Raw genomic sequence first — 24,373 nt, forward strand, 5'->3', positions numbered from 1 at the left:
AACTTATGAGATCCTTCCAGTAGCTTAGCTTGACCTTTCCCTTAGAAGACATCTGCTTCTGACTATACCTTTAAAATAAAGCTTCCTAAGACTCAGTGAAATGCACATTACTAAATTTATAACTTCTCACTGTTTTTCCTGGATACTGGGGGAAAAAAGACTAAAATATAACTTTTACTGACTTAAAATTACATTATTTTGGCATGATACACAAATATTAATTCTCAGATTTTAGTGGGTTTAGTAAAGTTCTAATTTATTTCTTAATGTGGTTTTCTTGTTGAATTGACTGACTAAAGCAGAATAATGTTCCTTCTTTCTTGAAGCCCTGAGAAATTTACTCCACGTTCTCCTTCCTAGGCTTCATTATTGCGTCCCGCCCACATTATTTCTTTCCTAGAGCCAGTGCACTCTATTTGTGATACCAGTATTTACTTATAAATACTGAATTTATATCAGTATACAAAAAACAGAATTGACTTGGGTGACTTATTAGTTTCCTCTGAGCCAAATGATTTTTGAAATGCTATATTAATAATGCTTACATGATGCAAAAGTAAATGACAAATGACCAATATGATACATGATTACTTAGATGAATTAATTTGCTGTTACCTCTAAAACTGTACCCACAGAGCATGCATCTTTTTCCCTATTCAGTGGCATTCTCACATCAGATTATCTCACTCAATTGTTTTGACTTTTGTGAAGGTGTTTGGGCAAGTCTTCGCTCTAGCACTCGCCTGATCAGCTCTCCAACATCCTTCATTGATGTTGGCGCCCGGCTGGCAGGCAAGGATCACTCGACGTCCTTCAGTAACAGCACTTACCTGCAAAACCAGCTCTTGAAACGCCAAGCAGCCCTTTATATATTTGGTGAGAAGTCGCAGCTAAGGGTAAGATTTCTTTTTCTCACTTAGAAACTTCATGGATACATGAAGGCAGTGTATAAAACTTATTTCATAAACCAGCTTTCCTAGAAATTTTTTTTTTTTTTTTTTTTTTGCTGCATGGAGTCTTAACCTGGAGTTAATAATCAATCTTAAAAAAAAATTAGCTCCTGTATATGTATACATGTATGTCTACCTGTATTTATGTAGATAGAGATACACATGCATATACACAATGCATATTTATTAGGCATGAAAATAAGTGCTTATTCATAATCATTTTAAAAATCAGCATAAATATCACGAATATTAGGGAGTGTACATTAAAAAAAATAAGGCTTATTCAGGCTGTGTTTTTCTACTGTCTTAGTTCAGCTTCCATAGGAATCTGTGCCCATGGCAAAACAGATGTTTTTGTTCTTGTAAACCTATTGATAGAGCTACAGGAAGGAAGAGTGGAAAGAAGAGTATGGCACTGCATATGGAGGCAAGGGAAGGCCAAGGCTACATACACTTCTTAAGTTACATTCTTTAAGAGTTCTCAAGACTATATAGAGTGACACATGTCCTAAGACATGTCAGAAAATGTAAGATATTAGCTGGTAATCAACTTTATTCTTACTTTTTTTTTTAATTAATTTATTTATTTTGGGCTGTGTTGGGTCTTTGTTGCTGCGTGGACTTTCTCTAGTTGAGACGAGCGGGGGCTACTCTTCATTGCAGTGCACAGGCTTCTCAATGTGGTGGCTTGCCTTGTTGCGGAGCACGGGTTCTAGGCGCACAGGCTTCAGTAGTTGTGGCTCACGGGCTCTAGGGCACAGGCTCAGTAGTTGTGGTGCACAGGCTTAGTTGCTCTGTGGCATGTGGGATCTTCCCAGACCAGGGCTCGAACCAGTGTCCCCTGCATTGACAGGCGGATTCTTAATCACTGCGCCACCAGGGAAGCCCCTTTATTCTTACTTTTAAATTATTATGTTAAAGAGCTTCACTATGCTCAAGTCCCATAAATTGTAAAGATAGTCTCTATCTCCAAAAGCAACAATAATTCCTTGGAGTTTAATGTTTTTGCAGTTCACACATTACAGAATAAATTTCATTACTACTGACAGGTGTGTGGGAAATAAAAGTATTTGGGGTTTTGGGGGGGGTTTTGTTTTTGTTTTTTATTTTGACTGTGCTGGGTCTTCATTGCGGTACACGGGCTCTTCGTTGTGGCGCACGGGCTTCTCTAGTTGTGGCGTGCGGGCTCAGTAGTAGCGGTGCGCAGACTTAGTTGCCCCACAGCATGTGAGCTCTTAGTTCTGCGACCAGGGATTGAACCCGCGTCCCCTGTATTTGAAGACAGATTCTTAACCACTGGACCACCAGGGAAGTCCCTAAAAGTATTTGTTAATTCAGAAATCCCCTCAAAGTTTAGTCCAGGCTTCCCTGGTGGCACAGTGGTTGAGAGTCCGCCTGCCAATGCAGGGGACACGGGTTCACGCCCCGGTCCGGGAAGATCCCACATGCCGCAGAGTGGCTGGGCCCGTGAGCCATGGCCGCTGAGCCTGCGCGTCCAGAGCCTGTGCTCCGCAGCGGGAGAGGCCACAACAGTGAGAGGCCCGTGTACTGCAAAAAAAAAAAAAAAAAAAACAGTCCAGTGCCCCAGTGAGCACTGGACAATCTAGACAGACCTTCAGCTGAACTGTAAAATGGAGGCTGTGAGTAGGATCCCACATGCTTGGTCCTCAGGATGCCAGTGACTGAGTCAGCTCTTCAGTGGCAGTCTGGCTTTGCTAGGTCTTCTCCCACTGCCTGGACTACTGCAGTCACTTAGTCACCAAGCTTTAGGGTAGAGGGAATGAAACTGCTGGGTAACGCTCAATTTTTAAATATGCACATGTGTCTTCTGATACAGCAGATAATTTTATATCCAGAAAATAGTTGGGACATTTTTCAACAGTAGTCCAGGGATGCCTGCACAGCCTCCTTGGCACCAGTGTCTTTCCCAGAGCACAGACTGCACACTTCAGCACACCTCTTATTTTTGATCTGAGTCACTCCCCAAGGTTTGTCTCCTGAATGCTCACCTCTGCTATTCCCTTTGTACATCAGTCCTCAGATAAGCTGGGTGATCATGCATATATGAGTAAGAAAGACTGACCAATTGGACCCTTCCTCCTTTCCTCCCTCTCTCCCTCCCTCCTTTCTCTTTCTTTCTTTCATCAATAAAATACTATATTTAAAAAACATAATTCCATAATTCCAAACATAATTTCTGGCACAATACTTGTTAGGATTTTTGTATATTCCTTCACATTTTGCTTTTTATTAATTCATCTGTGTCTGTAGAGTATGGGTGCATATCTGTCTGACGTGTGCCATAGTCTAGCCAGCACAGTGCTGCCTAGTTGCAGCTCCACACCTTTTTATCCCAACAAAGGAAACATAGGAAAGCAAATAAGTGACTCATTCTAAACAATCTGGAATTGCCCTTATTTACCTTTTTTAATTCACATACTTTAATATCTTATACTTAGTAACAAATACTTCGTAATCTTAATAGTGTGTCGAACACGATGGTTGATAACTCCTGCTTTATAAGGTAGGTATACCTAGCTCAAGTATGGTTGGGAAATGGAAAGGAATCTAGTTTTTCTGAAAAGTAAACTATTTTTTATATATTATAAGTTAAAAAAAAAACTAATATGACACGACACTCTAAGTCAATTTTCCAATGAAAATTTTAAAAAATAAAGTAGATAACCAACAAGGGCCTACTGTATAGCACAGGGAACTATACTCAGGAATATAAATGTTTAAATGTCTTGGTAAATATATCTGGATTGTAATAATATGTTTTGAATTGCATAGAACATTTAAAATAAAGCAAAAAAAGATTAAAAAAAAAAAAACAGGGCTTCCTTGATGGCGCAGTGGTTGAGAGTCCGCCTGCCGATGCAGGGGACACAGGTTCGTGCCCTGTTCTGGGAAGATCCCACATGCCACGGAGCGGCTGGGCCCGTGAGCCATGGCCGCTGAGCCTGCGCGTCCGGAGCCTGTGCTCCGCAACGGGAGAGGCCACAACAGTGAGAGGCCCACGAACCGCAAAAAAAAAAAAAAAAAAAAAAAAAAAAACAGAAAAGAACTCATGTTCTCATAGTGCTAAGTTCTTTATCTCAAGCCATCTTTCCATGTTGTATAATAGATTTCATATTTATTTTAATCACTGCATAACTTTTTTTTAAACATTCAGTCCTTTTTTTAATATTTATTTTCTTTTTATTTATTTATTTTTATTTTTCGGCCGTGTCTGGTCTTCATCGTGGCATGTGGGATCTTCGTTGCGGCATGACGGATCTTTTTGGAGTGGCACGCAGGCTTCTGTCTAGTTGTGACATGTGGGTTTTCTCTCTCTAGTTGTGGCACGCGGGCTCCAGAGCACATGGGCTCTGTAGTTTGTGGCACATAGGCTCTCTAGTTGAGGTGCACAGGCTCAATAGTTGTGGCGCGCGGGCTTAGTTGCCCCGTAGCATGTGGGATCTTAGTTCCCCTACCAGGGATCAACCCACGTCCCCTTCATTGGAAGGTGGATTCTTTACCACTGGACCACCAGGGAAGTCCCGTAACTTTGTTTTGTTGGATGTTTCGGTTTCTTTCTTTATCATCTATAAGTAAAACTGCAGTCACATTTTCAAGCATATAGCTTTTTATTTTTATTTTTTATTGAGATACAATCCACTAGAGGACTTTTTCCTACATTTTAGATTATTTCTTTAGGCTAGCTTCCTAAAAGTGGAATTATTAAGACAAAGAAACTTTTTTTTTCTTAATATATAGTGGTAATGCTGTTTAAGAAAAAAAACTTGAGGGTTTTCACTTTTTATTTTAAAACTTTAATAGGCCTTTAAAAAATAAATAAAGTAACCAATATGAAACAGACCCAATATATAAGTCTTTGGCAGCAATTTTTTTAAATTGTAAAATACAAATAACATAAAGTTTACCATCTTAACATGTACAGTTCAGCAGTGCTAAGTACATTCATATTATTGTACAGCCAATCTCCAAAAAGCAGTTTACTCTTAGAGAAGCAGATGATCCAGTAGAGTAATTTGGGCAGAATGTGAAGAAAGTGAAAAGAACATGAGAAAATTAATTCATTCTTTGGCATAAGAAGTTAGAGAACTTTTAAATCTTCTTCAGAAGTAGGCAACTAGATTATCAAAATAAACTATTTCAATGGGCCACCAATTTAGCATTCTTTAGTTAAAATTGCAAACTTACATAGAAAAAATTCCATATGGATTAAAAATATAAATGATAGGGGCTTCCCTGGTGGTGCAGTGGTTGGGAGTCCGCCTGCCAATGCAGGGGACACAGGTTCGTGCCCCGGTCCGGGAGGATCCCACATGCCGCAGAGCGGCTGGGCCCATGAGCCATGGCCGCTGAGCCTGGGCGTCCGGAGCCTGTGCTCCACAATGGGAGAGGCCACAACAGTGAGAGGCCCGCATACTGCAAAAAAAAAAAAATATATATATATATATATATATAAATGATAATACTGAAACAAAGATTGATATATGTGTCATACTGAGTGAAAAATATTGTCCAAAAGTTAGAAATCAACAAAGCCTTTCATGTTTTACTGTATATTTTTTTATTATTGGCTTTAAAAGAGTAACTACAATATTAGTAGTCGTAGGACAGTGAGATAGTGATTTTTATTTTCTTCTCAGTGTTTATCTCTGCTTTTTTTTTCATTTTCACAATGACTATGTTTTACTTGCAATAATAAGAAACAAATGTGTATGTTTATAAACTTTAATTTGTGGAGCTCTGGAACCTCAACAACATATTACCTTTTAATTATAATTCACATCATGGGGAGACTTAGTTTACAGTTTGGGATTAATCATGCTGTCATGCGTCATTGGTTCCTCCTTAGACCTCAGGTTCATGGCCTTGTAAGTAGCTTATATTTGGTCCTATAAGCTCCATCAGGTTCCAGTCTACTAGTAGCCTCTTCAAGTTCTCAGAATGACAGCAAGCTAAGTCAAACCACTAGACTTTACTGAATGGTTCTTTCCAGCAATACTGACACATTAGCGAAACAAGATTGACTTTCTTGATCCACTGCAGCCCCTGCAGCTCTTTGGCCTCAACTAACTGTATATCGCTAAGCATTACCCTGTTGAAAACATTGTTCTTTTACCTATAACACATCGTCTGCCTAATTCTCTGCATCTTCATCCACAGAACTTCAAGTTAGAATTTGCTTTAAATTGTGAGTTTGTTCCTGTTGAATTTCATGACATCCGACAAGTGAAAGCCAGTTTTAAAAAACTGATGAGAGCTTGTGTCCCAAGCACCATCCCTACTGACTCAGAAGTGACCTTCCTGAGAGCCCTGGGAGACTCTGAGTGGTTCCCACAGGTAATGTCTGGAGCAGCTTATCTTATAACTCAAGGAAAGAGAGGCCCAAGTGGATATACAGGATTGATATTTGAGGAAAAAAATATTGTGTTCCCCACTACCTGACATTCTCCCTTGATTGTGTGCCCTCTGTAAAGGCCTTTCCGTTCCAGGGAACCATGTGATATAGGAAATGAAGGGGTAGAATTCTCCATCCCTGGGTTTTTCTCTCTCTGTTGTTGAAACTTGCTTGGTCTCCGTAGGATGCTAAGAAGGAGATTATTATTTTTAGATGGAAACTTTCTGATATACAACCAATTTAAACAACATTTATAGGGCTCCTGCTCTGTTACGAACAGAGTGAGGATCCAGGACAGGATGTGACTTCTAGGTGACTCCAAGGGGCTTTTCCTCTTAACTTTCTCACTTTCTATTTGTCTCTGCCTGTTCTGTGTCTCTGGATTGTGGCTTCACTCCCAAGCCAGCCCAACAAAGGCACATTGGATGCCCTGAAGCCTACCTAAGGTTTAGGAAAAACCACATATCCTTCCTTCAGCTAAGTCAAGCTTGGGATGTTTTTAATTGAACGCTTATTGAGAAATTAAGGAGAAATAGGTATGCCAGCACACCTAACCCACATTTCTTCCAAACCACAGGAAGAAAGGTATTTATGACATGCATGTTTTAGACACTGATGCAGATATTTGGCCAAGAGCCTCTCTGCAATACAGCCTTCAACCTTGTCTTTAGGCCCCTGGTACTATGTCCATTATTCCTTCTCCCCCTGTAGGAGCACACAGCCCCTCTATCCCCTGTCCACATTGACCTCCAAGCCTCCCGCCTCTCTTTTTTTTTTTTCTCCTGCTTCTCTTGAGGAGGAAAAAGGGTTGTTTCCCACAGTACATTGGACTAAAAAGAAAAAAAAAAAAAAGCCAGGAAATGGTATAAGTACCCAGGGCAGTGACTATTCTCAAGGTACTTAAACTCTAGGAAAACAGCCACATATACAATTAGCTATTATATGAGGCTATGTTAATTACTGTTAAGGCAATTCAGGATACTTTGAGTACCCATGGAAGGAGCTGATCAATACTCCCTGCTGTCCCTAAGTTACGAGCCCCAGCCCCAAAGTGTTCCTACCACTCAACCTATCCATCTGTGTTTCTCCTATTCTGTGTTCTACTCCTTACTTCAAAGTGGATTCATATCAGAAGTTAATGACTAAAAACAATGGAAAACATTGCCCCACTTGGGATATTGGCAGTTTAAAAGTTAACTCAGAGCACATGCTAAGCCCAAGAGAATTCAGGCCTGGTAATAGTTGTGTTATAGGAACAGTGAGTGAGGACCTTCCCATTCTTGAAGACGACATGTACCTTGTTCCTGTGTTTAAAATAGCCTAGCTCTGGGATGAACTGAGAGAGTGACTTGGACTTATATATACTACCAAATGTAAAATAGCTAGCTAGTGGGAAGCAGCCGCATAGCACAGGGAGATCAGCTTGGTGCTCTGTGACCACCTAGAGGGGTGGGATAGGGAGGGTGGGAGGGAAACGCAAGAGGGAAGAGATATGGGGAATGTATGTATATGTATAGCTGATTCACTTTGTTATAAAGCAGAAACTAACACAATTGTAAAGCATACTCCAGTAAAGATGTTAAAAAAATAATTTAAAAAAATAGCCTAGCTGTGTTTAAAATATGGGGGTGGGAATGTTTTGTTTTAGTTCAGAGTTGGATTCATTCTACAAGTTATGTCAAGTGATGTTTAAAATTTTTTTTAAACCAGAATGTTAAACATTTAGTTTTGAAATCTATATGCTTTGCTCACACCCTAATTGTTCATTAGGGACTTGGAGTCAGTTGTCTTGGCTTAAAAAGTTGAGCATAAATAAAGGTTTTCTTCCCATTTAATACACAGTACAAATACTTTAGTATATAATTCACATTTGATAGAAGCAATATCTTTTGTAATTTCTCTGGGGAGATGCATTATATATATTTTGTAATATTTTTCTTTCTCCTGAGATTTTTTGTAGGTATATTTTCTCTAATATTAGAGGTTTTTAAAATTAAAAAGGTATACAATTCAGTACTTTTTAGTATATTTACAAAGTTGTGCAGCCGTCGGAAATAGAACTCACTATACCATGTAAAAACAATTTTAAATCTAATAACTATGTTGCGAGGGCCACTTAGAACCGCACTCTTTTCCACTGGAAAGAATTATAGCTCTTCTGCTTTGAGGGGAATCTTGTAAGGTCAGTTTTATTTCATTAAGTATCACTTGAACACATTGTTTTAAAATGTGTCATTGTTTAATCTTGATTTTGACAAAGAACTTTAAGTATTTAAAATTTATATGAGTCTTTTCTCCAAATATTTTAATCCCTAACTTGTTTGATTATCTAAGGTTGATAGCAAGTCTGTCTGTTTTTGGTGCTCAGAAAGCACTTGGTCTAATTGTGGCCTCCTTTCTTATCTCTTAGCTTCACAGGATATTGCAGCTCGCTGTGGTTGTATCAGAAGTACTTGAGAATGGTTCCTCAGTTTTGGTGTGTTTGGAAGAAGGCTGGGACATCACTGCACAAGTAAATTATTAAAACATATTTTCAGATATTTAATTTTATATTTGTATTTTAATTCAGTTATTTTAAAATTCTGCAGATGAATCTTTTTTATAATGACTAATGTGTTTATGGACAGAGAAAGTCCTCTGTTAACCACCACCTGGTATCCATCAAAAAGCTCTGTGCTGTGAGTTTCCAGGCCCTACACAGCCTGGAGCTCTGGCTCAGGGCATGAGGCTCCCACACCACAGAAGCATCATGCAAGCATGACCAGCGGTGTAGGACATGGGCCATCCTTCCCATGTTTTGTCAGTCCTTTCTCTGGTTCTCTGTAAGCCCCTCCTTTACTCACTCCAGAGTGAAAAGGAAAAGTGCAAATATAATCTACAGTAAAACATTAATATACATCTGCCAAAAAGTAGATGTAGGTTTGAACTGATCCTCTGACCTTATTAATTAACCTAGGAGAAGGCCACAGTCAGCAAACTGGCCAGGCAATGATTAAATTCTTAATTCTCTGAAGGAAAATGCAGCCAAAATGAATTTGAGTCTCAGTTTTTAATGGAAAGTTTGTAGAATTAATTCACTTAGCTGTCCTGGAACAGTTAGTGAACAAATTTGCCATCCAGGTAACTTTGCTTGTTAATTAGCTGTCATCAAAAGGAAGTGCTTTGTCTTAGAAGCAGGAATTTTTCAGGACTGAAAGTAATGAAGTATCCAACCTGCTTGTACCCTAGGTGACCTCCCTGGTTCAGTTACTCAGTGACCCCTTTTATAGGACACTTGAAGGCTTCCGGATGCTGGTCGAAAAAGAGTGGCTCTCTTTTGGTCATAAATTCAGTCAGCGGAGCAGCTTGACCCTCAGCTGTCAGGGCAGTGGTTTCACTCCAGTCTTCCTACAGTTCTTAGATTGTGTACACCAGGTAAGTAGAGCAAGCTTAAATCGACTTGATACAAGAGAAAGAAAAGACGTAGCATTTACTGAGCATTGCATTGCTGTGCCAGGTACCTTTATGTCACAGCTCTGATGGACTCAGCCATAAGACTTGCTAAAATTTCAGCAGTAGATTCCTGAAAATGGAAAAGAAAAAGAACTAGTTGGTTTCTGAAACTAGGCTAACTGAGCTGGCTCCCAAGTGAAGCGGGCAGCACTCTAAATTACCATCTAATGTAACGGAGCAAACTTGGCTTGTTCTCGAAGAAGGTTTGATCTAGTGTAGAACAGCAAAACTCTCTAGGTGTTGGCCGACCCTGAAATCCAGCACGTGGTCTTCCCATTTCGGGAGGACCCTACTTTATGCCTGAAAATATAGGAGGTAGAGCTTAACCCCCTAGAGAAAGAATCAGGGCCCGACCAGGCAAGCCTCTGAGGTTGAGAACAATGCCTCAGTTCTACTGGGTGGCATAATCAGGGCTAATCAAGAGACCAGACAGAGGGCTTCCCTGGTGGCGCAGTGGTTAAGAATCTGCCTGCCAAGTTAGGGGACACGGGTTCCATCCCTGGTCCGGGAAGATCCCACATGCCGCAGAGCAACTAAGCCCATGTGCCACAACTACTGAGCCTGCGAGCCACAACTACTGAAGCCTGCACACCTAGAGCTGGTACTCTGCAACAAGAGAAGCCACCGCAATGAGAAGCCTGCACACCACAATGAAGAGTAGCCCACGCTCACCGCAACTAGAGAAAGCCCGTGTGCAGCAACGAAGACCCAACACAGCCAAAAATAAATAAATAAAATAAATTTATTTTTTAAAAAAGAGAGAGACCAGACAGAAACCCAGGTATACAATCCAGTCAAACCCAGTGGGAGCTGGGAGTGGGGGAGATGTGAATGCTCTGGGCTCCCTCTTACCTTCACCTCAGGCCTTGGTCAGTATTGGGCTTGAGAATTGGATGGCACTGGGTTTACAAGTTGAAGGCATTGGCACCAGTGGCTAAAATGGCCTAGAAAAAGTAAGGTTGACACTTTTAGCCTGTTTCATCTGCACCACAACAGTGAATGGGTTCTGGCATGTCAAATATATTTGTCAGAACAGTGAGCCTCTTTGAAATTGAAATACATTGGCCTCAAGTATCTGTTGGAAAGAAAAGTAAAAATGTTTTTAGGAACCAGTATTGGAACTAGGTCATCTTATATATGGTTATGTTTTGTTTTGTTTGTTTTGTTTTTTATTCCATTAATCACTTGATCAGCTCTATCAATTCACTTCATAATTTTTAAAAAGTGTATTTACAGTGTATAATTCAGTAGTTTTTAGTATATTCAGAGTTGTGCAATTACCACAAGCAATTTCAGATTATTTTATCACCCAAAAACAAACTCCATACCCATTAGCAGTGACTTTTCCATCGACCCCATCCCCTACATACACAAACACTGGAGGTTATGTTTTTGATTGCTCCAATCAGCTTCTTAAAGAAAAGACCTATTGAATAATTTTAGTTGATTTGAGTAGTATCTGGAGAAGCTAGTCACAAGGTTGAGCTTATACTTTTAAACTCTTTGCAGCAAATTATATATTTGCTTCCTGTTTGAATATTAGCTTTTTTATTCAGACATCTTTTGGCAAATACATGAGGGAGAGGTTTGAAGCCCATTGTCTCTAAAACAGAAAGCTTAACTGAGACTAAAGGAGAGGAGCAAGCATTTTTTCTCACTTCTGGATAGCTGAACACATACGAGTTCTTCATGAAAGCACTTCTTATCCTGCACATTGTCTTATTATGCTATGCACAGGCTATTTCCTGCCTCCATGCCTATATCCCACTACCATCTGCAGTCATCATTACTGATATTTCTTGACCGCTTACTATGTGCCAGGCACTGTTCTCAGCACTATATTTTATTCCATGATTCTTTCTAAGTAATCTTTGAACCTTTTCCTGGCCCCTTCATTTGTATTCTTATGAACCGTGTACAGACTTCTTTGGTAGCATCTGTACACTAGAATCTATCTATTTGTACGTGTCTGTTGCCTTCTACTTAGACTGAGAATTCTTGGGAGAAGGGTCTATGTTATATTAATCTTCATATCCCTAATATCTAATGCAATTATAATTTTAGTCTCTGGAATGTAGTAGACCCTCAATAAATACACATAACAAGTAAATAAATGAAAATTTGAATGACCACCTGGTTCAGCCTTGTTGAGGCTCTCACCACCCTTCATCAAGACCATCTAGGATGTCCTGAGTTGCTAATAACATCTTCTATATGCTCAGATATGAAGCTGTTACTCTCTTTTACAAAAATCTTTAAAGCAGACAAACAAAAAACTTTCAGTGGCTCTACATTTCTTAAAGAATTACTCTTCCTCACATCCAATTTGAATATAATAATGTCAAAATTTCACTTGAAAGGTTCTTAAGGATCCTCACTGGATGCCTCTGTTGTCTTAATAAGTACACTCAACCAATTTTACCCCTGCATTGAAATAATATCACTCTTGGGCTTCCCTGGTGGCACAGTGGTGGAGAATCCGCCTGCCAGTGCAGTGGACACGGGTTCGATCCCTGGTCCAGGAAGATCCCACATGCTGCAGAGCAACTAAGCCCGTACGCCACAACTACTGAGACTGTGCTCTAGAGCCCGTGAGCCACAACTACTGAGCCCATGTGCTACAACTACTAAAGCCCGCACACCTAGAGCCCATGCTTCACAACGAGAGAAGCCACTGCAATGAGAAGCCCGTGCATTGCAACGAAGAGTAGCCCCCACTCGCTGCAACTAGAGAAAGCCCGTTCACAGCAATGAAGACCCAACACAGCCAAAAATACATAAATTAAATAAATAAATTTATAAAAAGAAAATAAAATCACTCTTTATTCAGTTGAATACCAGATGAAGCAGTTGACTTGCTTTTAATGTCTTTGGCCTATAAAAATGGATATCTTTAAAAATTAAAATCACAATCTTCATAATGTGGTGTTCACACTTAAAGAACATGTAGGGATTAAAAAAAAAAAAAACAGAAAAAATCAAACCAAGAACTGGTTCTTTTAAAGGGTAAACAAAATTGACAAACCTGGCCAGGCTCACCAAGAAGAGAGAGAGAACCCAAAGAGAAAAAAGAAATGAAAAAGGAGAAATCTCAACTGATATCACAGACATACAAAAAAACATAAGAGAATACTATGAACAATTATATGCCAACAAATTTGACAACCTAGAAGAAATGGACAACTTTCTAGAAACATACAGCCCACCTAAATTGAATCAAGAAGAAATAGATAATTTGAACAGACTGATCACTAGAAGTGAAATAGAATCTGTAATTTTAAAAAACTGCCTGCAAACCAAAGGCCAGGATCAGATAGCTTCACAGGCAAATTCTACCAAACATACAAAGAAGAACTCATATGGATTCTTCTCAAACTCTTACGAAAGACTGAAGAGAAGGGAACACTCCCAAAGACATTCTGTGATGCCACCATCACCCTGATACCAAAACCAGACAAAGATCCCACCAAAAAAGAAAATTACAGGCCAATATCTTTGATGAATATAGATGCAAAAATTCTCAACAAAATATTAGGAAACCAAATCCAACACACATAAAAAAACCTCACAACCAAGTGAGGTTCATCACACATTCACAAGTATGGTTCAACATATGCAAATCAATCAGTGTAATACACCACATTAAGAAAAGTCAAAAACCACATGATCATCTCAATGGATGCAGAAAAGGCATTTGACAAAATTCAACATCCATTCATGATAAAAACTCTTACCAAAGTGGGTACACAGGGAACATATCTCAACATAATGAAAGGTATTTATGACAAACCCACAGCCAATGTAATACTCAATGGTGAAAAGCTGAAAGCCTTCCTACTAAAATCTGGAACAAGACAAGGATGCCCACTCTCACCCCTTCTATTCAGCATAGTATTGGAAGTCCTAGCCACAGCAATCAGACAAGAAAAAGAAATAAAACATATTCAAATTAGAAGGGAAGAGGTAAAATTGTCACTATATGCAGATGACATGATACTATATATAGAAAACCCTAAGGATTCCACACAAAAACTACTAGATCTAATAAATGAATTCAGCAAAGTAGTAGGATACAAGATTAACATTCAGAAATCAGTTGTATTCCTTTACACTAACTATGAAATAGAAAGGGAATGTAAAAAAAAAAAAAAAAAAGTACCTTTTAAAATTGCACCAAAAAAAAAAAAAAAAAACCTAGGAATAAACTTGACCAAGGAGGTGAAAGACTTTTACATTGAGAACTATAAAACATTAATAAAGGAAATTAAGGAGGACTCAAAGAAATGGAAAGATATCCCATGCTCTTGGGTTGGAAGAATTAATATTGTTAAAATGGCAGTACTACCCAAAGCAACCTACAGATTTATGCAATCCCTATCAAATTACCCATGACATTTTTCACAGAACTAGAATGACTCAAAAATTTATATGGAATCATAAAAGACCCAGAATTGCCAAAGCAATTCTGAGGGAAAGAAAACAAAGCAGGAGGCATAATTGTCCCAGACTTCAGACAATACTACAAAGCTGCAGTAATCAAAACAGTGTGGAATGAGAGGAATGGCAGGTAAAGTCACCCATGTAGACTTTTTTTAATAAGAATTAAACTGAACCCATGTCAACTTTTTTTTTTTTTTTTTTTTTTTTTTGGCCACAGTGCTTTGTTTGCGGGTTCTTAGTTCCCTGACCAGGGATTGAACCCAGGCCCTTGGTAGTGAAGGCGTGGGTGGAGTCCTAACCACTGGACTGCCAGGGAATTCCCATAATTCCCATGTCAACTTTTTTAAAAGAATTAAACTGAGAATAGGACACTTGTTTACAAACTTCTTTACTGAGTATTTTAAGATATCATCCATAGGCATTTGAAAATATCCATATTTTTGGTTTCACATATTTTTATCCTAAAATTAACTTAAACCTTTTTTATGGCTGAAATAAAAGTTTGTAACTGTTTCTTTTTCATATAATATGTTGAGGTAACATCCTCAGATTTCAAAGGGTGAAATAAAGTTTAAAGGAAGTAAGTTTAACTGCTGTTTCCACAAATGAGGGATTAAAACTCTAATGACAACTTCCCCCACAGAAAATAATTATAAAATGAGACATGGGGAAAGGAAACTTTTCAACAAATGGTATTGGAATAACTGTATATCTATATAGAAAACTATGAACCCTGACCCTTACATCAGTCACAGAAATTTACCTGAAATGGATCATAGATGTAAATGGCTAAAGGAAATTATTCAAGCAGAAAATAAATGATAAAAGAAGCAATCTTGGGATATCAGGAAGGAAAAAAGAACAGAAAGTAAAATATGGATAAATACAATAGACTTTTCTCCTCCTCTTCAGTTTTCTAAATTGATGGTTGAAGCAAAAATTGTAACAGTTTTTGATGTTCTCAATATATGTAGAGGAAATAGTTAAGACAATTATAAATGGGGGAGCACAAAGGGATGTAAAGGGAAGTAAGGTTTCTACACTTCACTAAAATGTCAACACCAGTCAACTGTAACAAGATATGTAATGTAATACCCAGAATGACCACTAAAAAAGCTACATAAAGACATACACTCAAAAACACTATAGATAAATCAAAATAAAATTCTAAAAAATGTTCAAGTAATCCACAGAAGGCAGGGAAAAGAAAACAGAAAAAAAAATAGAACTGAAGACAAAAAGTAAAATGACAGACTTCAGCCCTAACATACCAATAATTGCATTAAAAATGGAAATGGTCTAAATAAAACATGACATAACAGTATGCTTTTTATAAGAAACTTGGTTCAAATATGAAAGTATTGTTATAGAAGTTGTATTTATAATAGCCAGAAATTGCAGGAGGGAGGGGACAAAATGTCCTGAAACAGGTAAATGGCTAAACAAATTGGTGCATCCATACCATGGAACACTACTCAGCAATGAAAAGGGGTGAGCTGCTGATATAAGCGACAATTTGAATGGATCTCAAGAGCATGATGTTGAGTGAAGAAAACACAATCTCCAATGGTCACATACTGTATGATTCCATTTATGTAACATTCTCAAAATGAGAAGATTATAGAGATAGAGAATAAATTATTGGTTGTGAGGGTTTGGAGATAGTGGGGGAGGGGAATGGGTGTGACTATAAAGGGGTAGCATGAAAAACAAACCAATTGTCCATCAGCTGGTGAACAAATGAACAAATTCTGGTACATGCATGCAATGGAATACTACTCAGCAAGCAAAAGGAATGAAATGTTAATATACACAACAATATGGATGAGTCTTAAAATCATGATCAATGAAAAAAGTCATATATCTCATCACAAGGGACTTCCCTGGTGGCACAGTGGTTAAGAATCTGCCTGCCAATGCAGGGGACACAGGTTCAAGCCCTGGTCCAGGAAGATCCCATATGCCATGGAGTAGCTAAGCCCCTGTGCCACAACTACTGAGCCTGCGCTCTAGAGCCCGCAAGCCACAATTACTGAGCCTGCGTGCCACAACTACTGAAGCCCGTGTGCCTAGAGCCTGTGCTCCACAACAAGAGAAGCCACGGCAATGAGAAGCCCGCTCACTGCAACGAAGAGTAGTCCCTGCTCACCACAACTAGAGAAAGCCTGCACGTAGCAACGAAGACACAATGCAGCCAAAAAGAAATAAATAAATTTATAAAATAAAATTAAAAATCTCATCACAAGGAGAAAATTTTTTTTCTTTTCATTTTATCTATATGAGATGGTGGAGGTTAAACCTACTGTGGTCATCATTTCACAGTATATGTAATTCAAACGATCATGCTATAGCGTTAAACCTATACAGTGATGTATGCCAATTATTTCTCAATAAAATCGGGTAAAATGGGTAAAAAAGACTACAGACTACACAGTATATGATTTCATTTATAGGAAACCCTAAAAAAGGCAAAATGGTAGTGGCAGAAAAACAGATCAGTGGTTGCCTGGAACCAGTGGTCAGGGGAGGGGGTCGACTTCGAAAGGACATGAGCAAACTTTATAGGATGAGGGAACTGTTCTGTATCCTCACTGTGGTGGTGGTTATACAAATGTATAACCAAATGAACAGTGACCAAAACTAATCAACTGTAGGCTTAAAATAGGGAAATTTTAGTATGTTTAAATTATACTTCACTGAATATGAAAAAAAAATTTAATGAGTAAGTCCAACTTCTTAGTAAACTGGAGTTCTAAAAAAAAAAACAGCAGCTCTCTAGTTTCTCTAGAGAAAAATTTGCCATTGTGATACCCAGAAAGTACCTATAACCCTGGCTGCCTGCTTTCTGGAAGCACGGTAGGAAACAGGTCCAGGGAAATCCCAGTTAAGTGTGCAGAGTTTTACTTTTTCTGTACTGTTTTCAGTCTCATCATTAACCCAGTTGTGCGTGGTGTTCCCAAGTCCAGAACTTATCAAGTTTGGTTTTTCCAGAGAACAAACCTCTAATCTCTTGCTTGCAAGAAGGTAGTCATGAGGTAGGAAAGACTACATGAGATAGGAAAGGACCCTGGAGGTCTCACCACTGCCTCTCTAGACTTACAACTAGTTCTCATTTTGAGCCCCCCTTTTCCTCCTATATAGGACTTGGGCCTCTGAGTCCTGAGCCTTTCTGGGTTTACAGGGCAAACTGTTACCTTTTCAAATCATTTTCATCCCAGTGTAGCTTCTCATCTCCGGTCACTTTCTGCTATTCTTCCTTCTGTTTTCCATCTTTCTGAATTTTCTTGGCCTGCTACTGTCTCCCCTCCCTTTCTCCCCACCTCGTTTTCGACTTTTACCTTTTAAAAATTCCTTTCCTTTAATTGAGGGAGAGTTGCTGGGGACTGAGTTTGTATGGCTGAATTTGGCTTAAGTTAAATACAGTATGAAATGTGTTAAATACCCATATTCAACTTGCAGAATTCTGCATACCTAAATATTAGAGTCAGCAAAAGAATCTACTCACAATCAGTAAGAAATTTCAGTTAGTTCTGAAACTGAAAACAAAAGTTGACTTTTAATGAAAACTCAATTATTTGTAGGTGAATGCTTCACAAACTGTAGAAAATAATATTGTTCCGGGTCTGAAGACTCCTTTAGTATGATTTCAAATCTGATCATACTGCATTAAAAAAAATTAAAATATAAATTTTTAAAACTTTGTCTGAACCCTTCAACTTAATACTCTCACACATAATAACCTGAGTTCAGGCAAGTCATGGCAAAGTGAGTCTGTGACATTAACTGCAGTATTTAAAGAATGCTTGGCTATGGTAGGTGTCAGTTTTGGTGAAGTAGATTATTTTGTGCTGAAAAGGGACAATTTATTCATTCAAAAACAGAAGACTATAGTTAACAAATAGAGCTTTTGATTCTTGCTGACTTAATTATAAGGTAGTGTTTCATCATCTCCTACATAGTGGTTTTAGGCATTAGAAAATGCCTTCTTCGAATACCTTTCAACTGAACACTAATGGTTTACATGACTCTGGCTTTTGCCAGACAGTTCGAATTAGTGCTATCCTCAGTCTCTCAGGAGCACAAAACAGAGCCAAACCTCAACAACATTTTAAGAAATAAGTGCAAAATTATGCAGCAGCTAGCAAAACTTCCCCAGGTGGAATGTGTTCCCTGCTTATTAACCTTTTCTAACATGCGGAATGCCAAAAGGCAGTCCGTGGACGTATGCCTAGACTTGCCCATTAGTACTAATAGAGTTACAAAGAAAACAGATGAAGCGCTGATCTCAAATTAGAACTGCCTCATCATATAAAAAGCCATTGTTTGTGCCAGTGTATCCAGGTGTCAGATGAATTATAAATGCTAGATCAGTTTCATAATAGCAACATCTGGCAGATTTTTTGTTGCTTCTAAAAGAAATTGGCTTAGCTCAAATGATATCATTACAGGATGCTTCCTTTTCTTAAAATAGTTGAACCAAATTCAGAAGGAAAATACATCCAAATACAAAAAAAAAATTTTTTTTTACCTAAAATTTCTTTTTAAAATATAATACTAAGGGAAAAGATATGTATAATATGAATGAAAGCATGACGTATACGAAAGCATCTCCTTTATTCCAGCATTAGAGTAAATCTTTGAGTGCGTCTTAGAACTTTCTCATTATTTCCTACTTTGAGAAAAGCAAGTAACAGTTATAACTTTGCCTTTGAAGTTTATTCAAATTGTAAATTGACTCACTCTGGTCTGGCTTTGTGGTATGATTCTCCCTACAGTTACCATATGCCAGCACTATGCTAGGTCCTATTCCAAAGAGAAAACCTATTTGCCTTTTAAAGATACGAGCTTTCCCTGTGAGTGCATGTGTGAGGAGCTAAGTCGCTCTCACATAGGTCTATTACTCTAAAATTTATCCATGCATATTGGCAAAATAACTGCAGTTAATTGATTCATGGTGTATTCAAGAGTTTCTGGTGTCCGCCTGCTTCCCAGTCAACTGAAAATTGGCAAAAGTTGACACACTCCAAGCTGATTTATAACAAAGCAACTTCACATTAAAGCTTTTAATATTTGAGCCCATAAAGTAAGTCTGAGTTTGCCTATCAGTCCCATTTACTAATTTTTTATCTTTAACAAATTATTCAGCCTCTCTGTGCTTCAATTTCTTTATATATGTATATATCTCAGAAGGATTAAAAATCTTATGTGAAGTGTTTGGCACAGTACAGAAGGTATACAATTAATATTTATTAAATCTTAATCTGTGAAATAACAAAAACTAGTGTTAGCCACCTATTTTTCTAGGGTGTGTCTAACATACCCATAATTTTTTAAATGTTGATACCATTAAATATAGGGTCTCTTATAGCTTAATATTTCTAATTCCTGAAAGCAAAATCCAATTTTAACTTATTATATTTTATTCCCAAAATGTTGATCTTTCCTGGGATTTGAGTCATAGCTTATTTTTATGGGCCTTTAAATTTTACAAAGTACTTAATGGCATATGGGCAAAAAATAAGACCCTATAAATTCATATTTCTCCAAATTCCATTTCAGATTCTCTTCCTATAAATAAGTGAAATTGGCAGATTTTACTCCATAATGGAAAACAAAACCAAAATGCCTCAAACAGCTTAGTCTTAGTATTTTAAATCTGTATATTTTTTCTCTTCATCAAGATAAATGCAAAATTATTTTGAACAACAGAATCCAGATGATGACTGAAAGAGGCCTAAAACTCTATTCATCAGCATATTTGGGGAAATGCTCACATAGAATTAATTTATAGGCTGAGATGCCTGTCATTCCCAATTCTACATAATACAGTAAGGCTAAGTTTATTTGAAACAGACTTGCCTTTAGGCCTCCCAGATCTTGTGGCCAAGAATAAAGAAAACTAATGAAACCAAAAGCTTTTGTTTGAAAAGATCAATAAAATTAATAAACCTCTAGCCAGACTGATCAAAGAAAAGACACAAATTACCAATATTAGAAATGAGAATGATAACATCCCTACAGATTCTACAGATATTAAAAGGACCATAAGGGAATATTGTGAACAATTTTGCATCAATAAAATTAAAAATTTAGTTGAAATGGACAAATGCCTTGAAAGACACAAAGTACCCCACTCACTCAAGAAGAAATACATAATTTGAATACGCCTATGTCTATTAAGGAAATTGAAATTGTAGTTAAAATCTTTCCACACTGAAAACTTCAGGCCTAGGTGGCTTCACTGGTAAATTCTACCAAGTATTTAAGGAAGAAATAATAGCAGTTCTACAAAAACTCTTAACAGAAAATTTAAGCAAAGGGAGTACTTCCCAACTCAGTCTATGAGGCCAGCATTAACCAAGTCTGACAAAGACAGAAAAAGAAAACTATAGGTCAGTATCCCTGATGATCATAGATTCAAATTTTCTAAACAAAATTTCAGCAAATCAAATTAAACAATATATTTAAAAGGTAATATACCATGGTCAAATGGGGTTTATTCCAGGAATGCACAGTCAGTTTCATATTTGAAATCAATGTAACTCACCATATTAAGGAACTTAAAAAAAAATACATCATCTCAATAGATGCAGAAAAAGCATTTGACAAAATATAATATCCATTCCTTGTGAAAATTCTCAGGAATCTTCTCAAACTAAAAATAGTATCTATTAAAAAAAACGGACAGCTAACATCATACTTAATAGTGAAAGATTGAACACTTTCCTCCTAAGATCAGGAACGACGTGAATGCCTGCTTCACCACCTCTGTTCAACATTGTACTAAAGGTCATAGCCATGCAAGAAGGCAAGAAAATGGTAATAATAAAGACATTCACGGGACTTCCCTGGTGGTCCAGTGGGTAAGACTCCACGATCCCAATGCAGGGGGCCCAGGTTTGATTCCTTGTTGGGGAACTAGATCCCGCATGCCTCAACTAAGTCTGCGTGCCACAACTAAGAAATCTGCGTGCCACAACTAAGAGTCCACATGCCACAATGAAGGTCCCTTGTGCCGCAACTAAGACCTGGCACAGCCAAAATAAATTTTTTTAATTAAATCAAATTGAACATTTGGGGGAAAAATTAAATGATTTTAAAAAGACATCCGGGGGCTTCCCTGGTGGCGCAGTGGTTGAGAGTCCGCCTGCCGATGCAGGGCACACGGGTTCGTGCCCCGGTCCGGGAGGATCCCACGTGCCGCGGAGCGGCTGGGCCCGTGAGCCATGGCCGCTGGGCCTGCGCGTCCGGAGCCTGTGCTCCGCGACGGGAGAGGCCACGGCAGTGAGAGGCCCACATACCGCAAAAAAAAAAAAAAAAAGACATCCGTGTTAGAAAGGGAGAAGTAAAACTATCTTTATTCACAAACAATATGATTGTCCATGGAATCTATCCCCCCCCCCAAAAAAAGAAAAAAAGCTACTAGATTAAATGAGTTTTTAGCAAGGCTGCAGAATACATGCTCAGTATACAAAAATCAATACTGGCAATAAACCATTGGAAAACTGAAACTTAAAAATCATTACCATTTACAACAGTATCAACAAACATGAAAGAAATCTAGCAAAATACATTAAAGACCTGAACACTGAAACTATAAAACATTACTAAGAGAAATTAAAGACCTAAATAAATCAAGAAATACCTGTTGTTCATGGATCAGAAAACTCAATGTTGTTAAGATGTCAGTCTCCCCAAATTAAAGATACAGTGTAATCACAATAAAACTCCTAGGAGGCTATTTTGTAGAAATTGGCAAACTATAAAATCCATATGGAAACGCAAAGGATCTAGAATAGCCAAAACAACTTTGAAAAAGAACAAAAGTGGAGGACTAGCACTATCTGATTTTATTATAAAGGTATAGTAATCAAGACAGTGTGATAATTGGTACAAAGACAGACAAATAGATCAATGGAATAGAGTCCAGGAATAGTTCCATACATGTATGATATGTGGACAACTGATTTTTGACAAAGATGCAAAAGTAATAGGTAGAAATATGATGTTACTTATTTGTGGAATCTAAAATATGATACAAATAACTTACTTACAAAGCAGAAACGGACTCACAGACCTAGAAAACAAATTTATGGCTACCAAAGGGCAAAGGGGGTGGGGAGGGATAAACTAAGAGTTGGGATTAGCAGATACAAACTACTACATTTAAAATAGATAAAAAAACAAGGTCCTACTGTATAGGGAACTGCACAGGGAACTGTATTCAATGTCCTGTAATAAACCATTATATATATATGGTTATATAATATCCATTGGATATTATATAACCATATATATATATATAACCATTATATATATATATATATATATATATATATATAAAACGGAACCACTTTGCCGTACACCAGAAACTAATACAACATTGAAAATCAGCTATATTTCAATAAAAAAATTTTAATTAAAAAAATTTAAAGCAATAGGTAGAGAAAGACTAATCTTTTCAACAAATGGTACCAGACAATTGGATTTCCAGATGCAAAAAAAAATTAACTTCGACCCATACCTTGCATCAATATAAAAACTAATTCAAAAGGGATCATAGATCTTAAATATAAGATCTACTATAAAACTTCTAGAAGAAAACATAGGAAGAACTCCTTGTGATCTTGGGTTATTAGGCAAGGATATCTTAGATTCAACACCAAAAGCATCATCCATAAAAGAAAAAATTGATAAATTAGACTTCGTCAAAATTAAAACCTTTTGTTCTTCAAAAATCACTGTTATGAAAATGAAAAGACAAATCACAGAGTGGGAGAAAACATTTGCAAGTCATGTCTGCTGGAGGACTCGTATCCAGAATATATAAAGAATTCTCAAAACAATATATAAGAAACAACCAACCTATCTTTTTTAATGGCAAAACATTTATACTGACTTCATCAAAGATACATAGTTGAAAAATTAGCACATGAAGATACTTGACATCATTTATCATTAGGAAATGCAACTTAAAATAAGATATTACTAAATACCTATTTTAATGACTAAAATTTTAAAACTGACCACCCCAAGTGTTAGCAAGGATGTGGAAGAACTGGAACTTTCTAACACTGCTGGTGGGAATATAAAATTATACCATTGTTTGAGAAAACAGTTCTTAAAAACTTAAACATACCTACCTACCAGGTGATTCAGCATTCCATTCCTAGGCAGTTACACAAGAGAAATTAAGTCCTTATGCCCATAAAAACACTCATACATAACTGTTCACAACAACATTATATGTAATAACCAAAAATCTAGAAGCAACCCAATGTCCATCCACAGGTGAATGAATAAACAAATTGTGGTATATCCATGCAGTAGAATACTACTTAACTGTAGAAAGGAATTTACTACTGCTAACCCAACAACATGGATGCATCTCCAATAATTATGCTTAGTGAAAGAAGGCATACAAAAAAAAAGTACATACTTATGATTCCATTTATATAAAGTTCTAGTAAATGCAAATTAATCTGTAATGACAAAAAGCAAATCAGTCATTGCTTGCAGAGGAGGGTGCAGGAAGATGCAAAAGGAGCCCAAGGAAACTTCTGGGAGTTATGGATGATATGTTCACTATGTCGATTGTGGTGATGATTTCACAGATGTGTGGAGATGTCAGAAGGTATCAAATTGTACACTTTAAATATATGCAGCTTATTGTATGTCAATTATACCTCATTAAAGTTGTTAAAAAAAATCCTGCGGCTAACAAACCTCTAAACTCTCATGCATTCCCTGTAATAAGTTCTTAGAGGCAGTCTCTTTGGCCTGATCCCATTTCATCTATTAAAACAATACTTAACAGGAGAAGGAAGCACGTGGATTGTGCCTTGTGGAGACCACTGTGGTGGGATACAGCAGAAGAGGCCAGGTGTCCCACTGACGAGGAAAAAAAGCCAATTAACTGGACAAACTGAGTCCCTGGGATGTAGGACTAAATGGTGGAGAAAGCACCAGATTTTGTCTTGTGAATACAGTCAGGTCTTTGTTTCTCATTATGGTAAAAAGACATTTCAGAAAATCCCTTGTATTTCTTAATGTTGGATTCCAAATGTGGTTATCTAGG

The 24,373-nt window shown here is 37.6% G+C and overlaps 1 protein-coding gene across 3 annotated transcripts in view; it reads left to right on the forward strand.

The window, feature by feature from the left end:
- SBF2 (SET binding factor 2) overlaps window positions 1–24,373 on the forward strand; it is a 469,332-nt gene that overhangs the window by 428,416 nt on the left and 16,543 nt on the right. For all 3 annotated transcript variants that reach the window (XM_081239230.1, XM_081239229.1, XM_081239231.1), the window contains 4 exons: window positions 712–896; window positions 6,129–6,305; window positions 8,774–8,875; window positions 9,592–9,777. In XM_081239230.1, the coding sequence (XP_081095356.1) occupies window positions 712–896; window positions 6,129–6,305; window positions 8,774–8,875; window positions 9,592–9,777 (650 nt within the window). The remainder of the gene's footprint in view (window positions 1–711; window positions 897–6,128; window positions 6,306–8,773; window positions 8,876–9,591; window positions 9,778–24,373) is intronic.

Source organism: Mesoplodon bidens (genome assembly GCF_964165515.1).
Source record: "Mesoplodon bidens genome assembly, chromosome: 7".
In the NCBI taxonomy this organism is placed as follows: Eukaryota; Metazoa; Chordata; class Mammalia; order Artiodactyla; family Ziphiidae; genus Mesoplodon; species Mesoplodon bidens.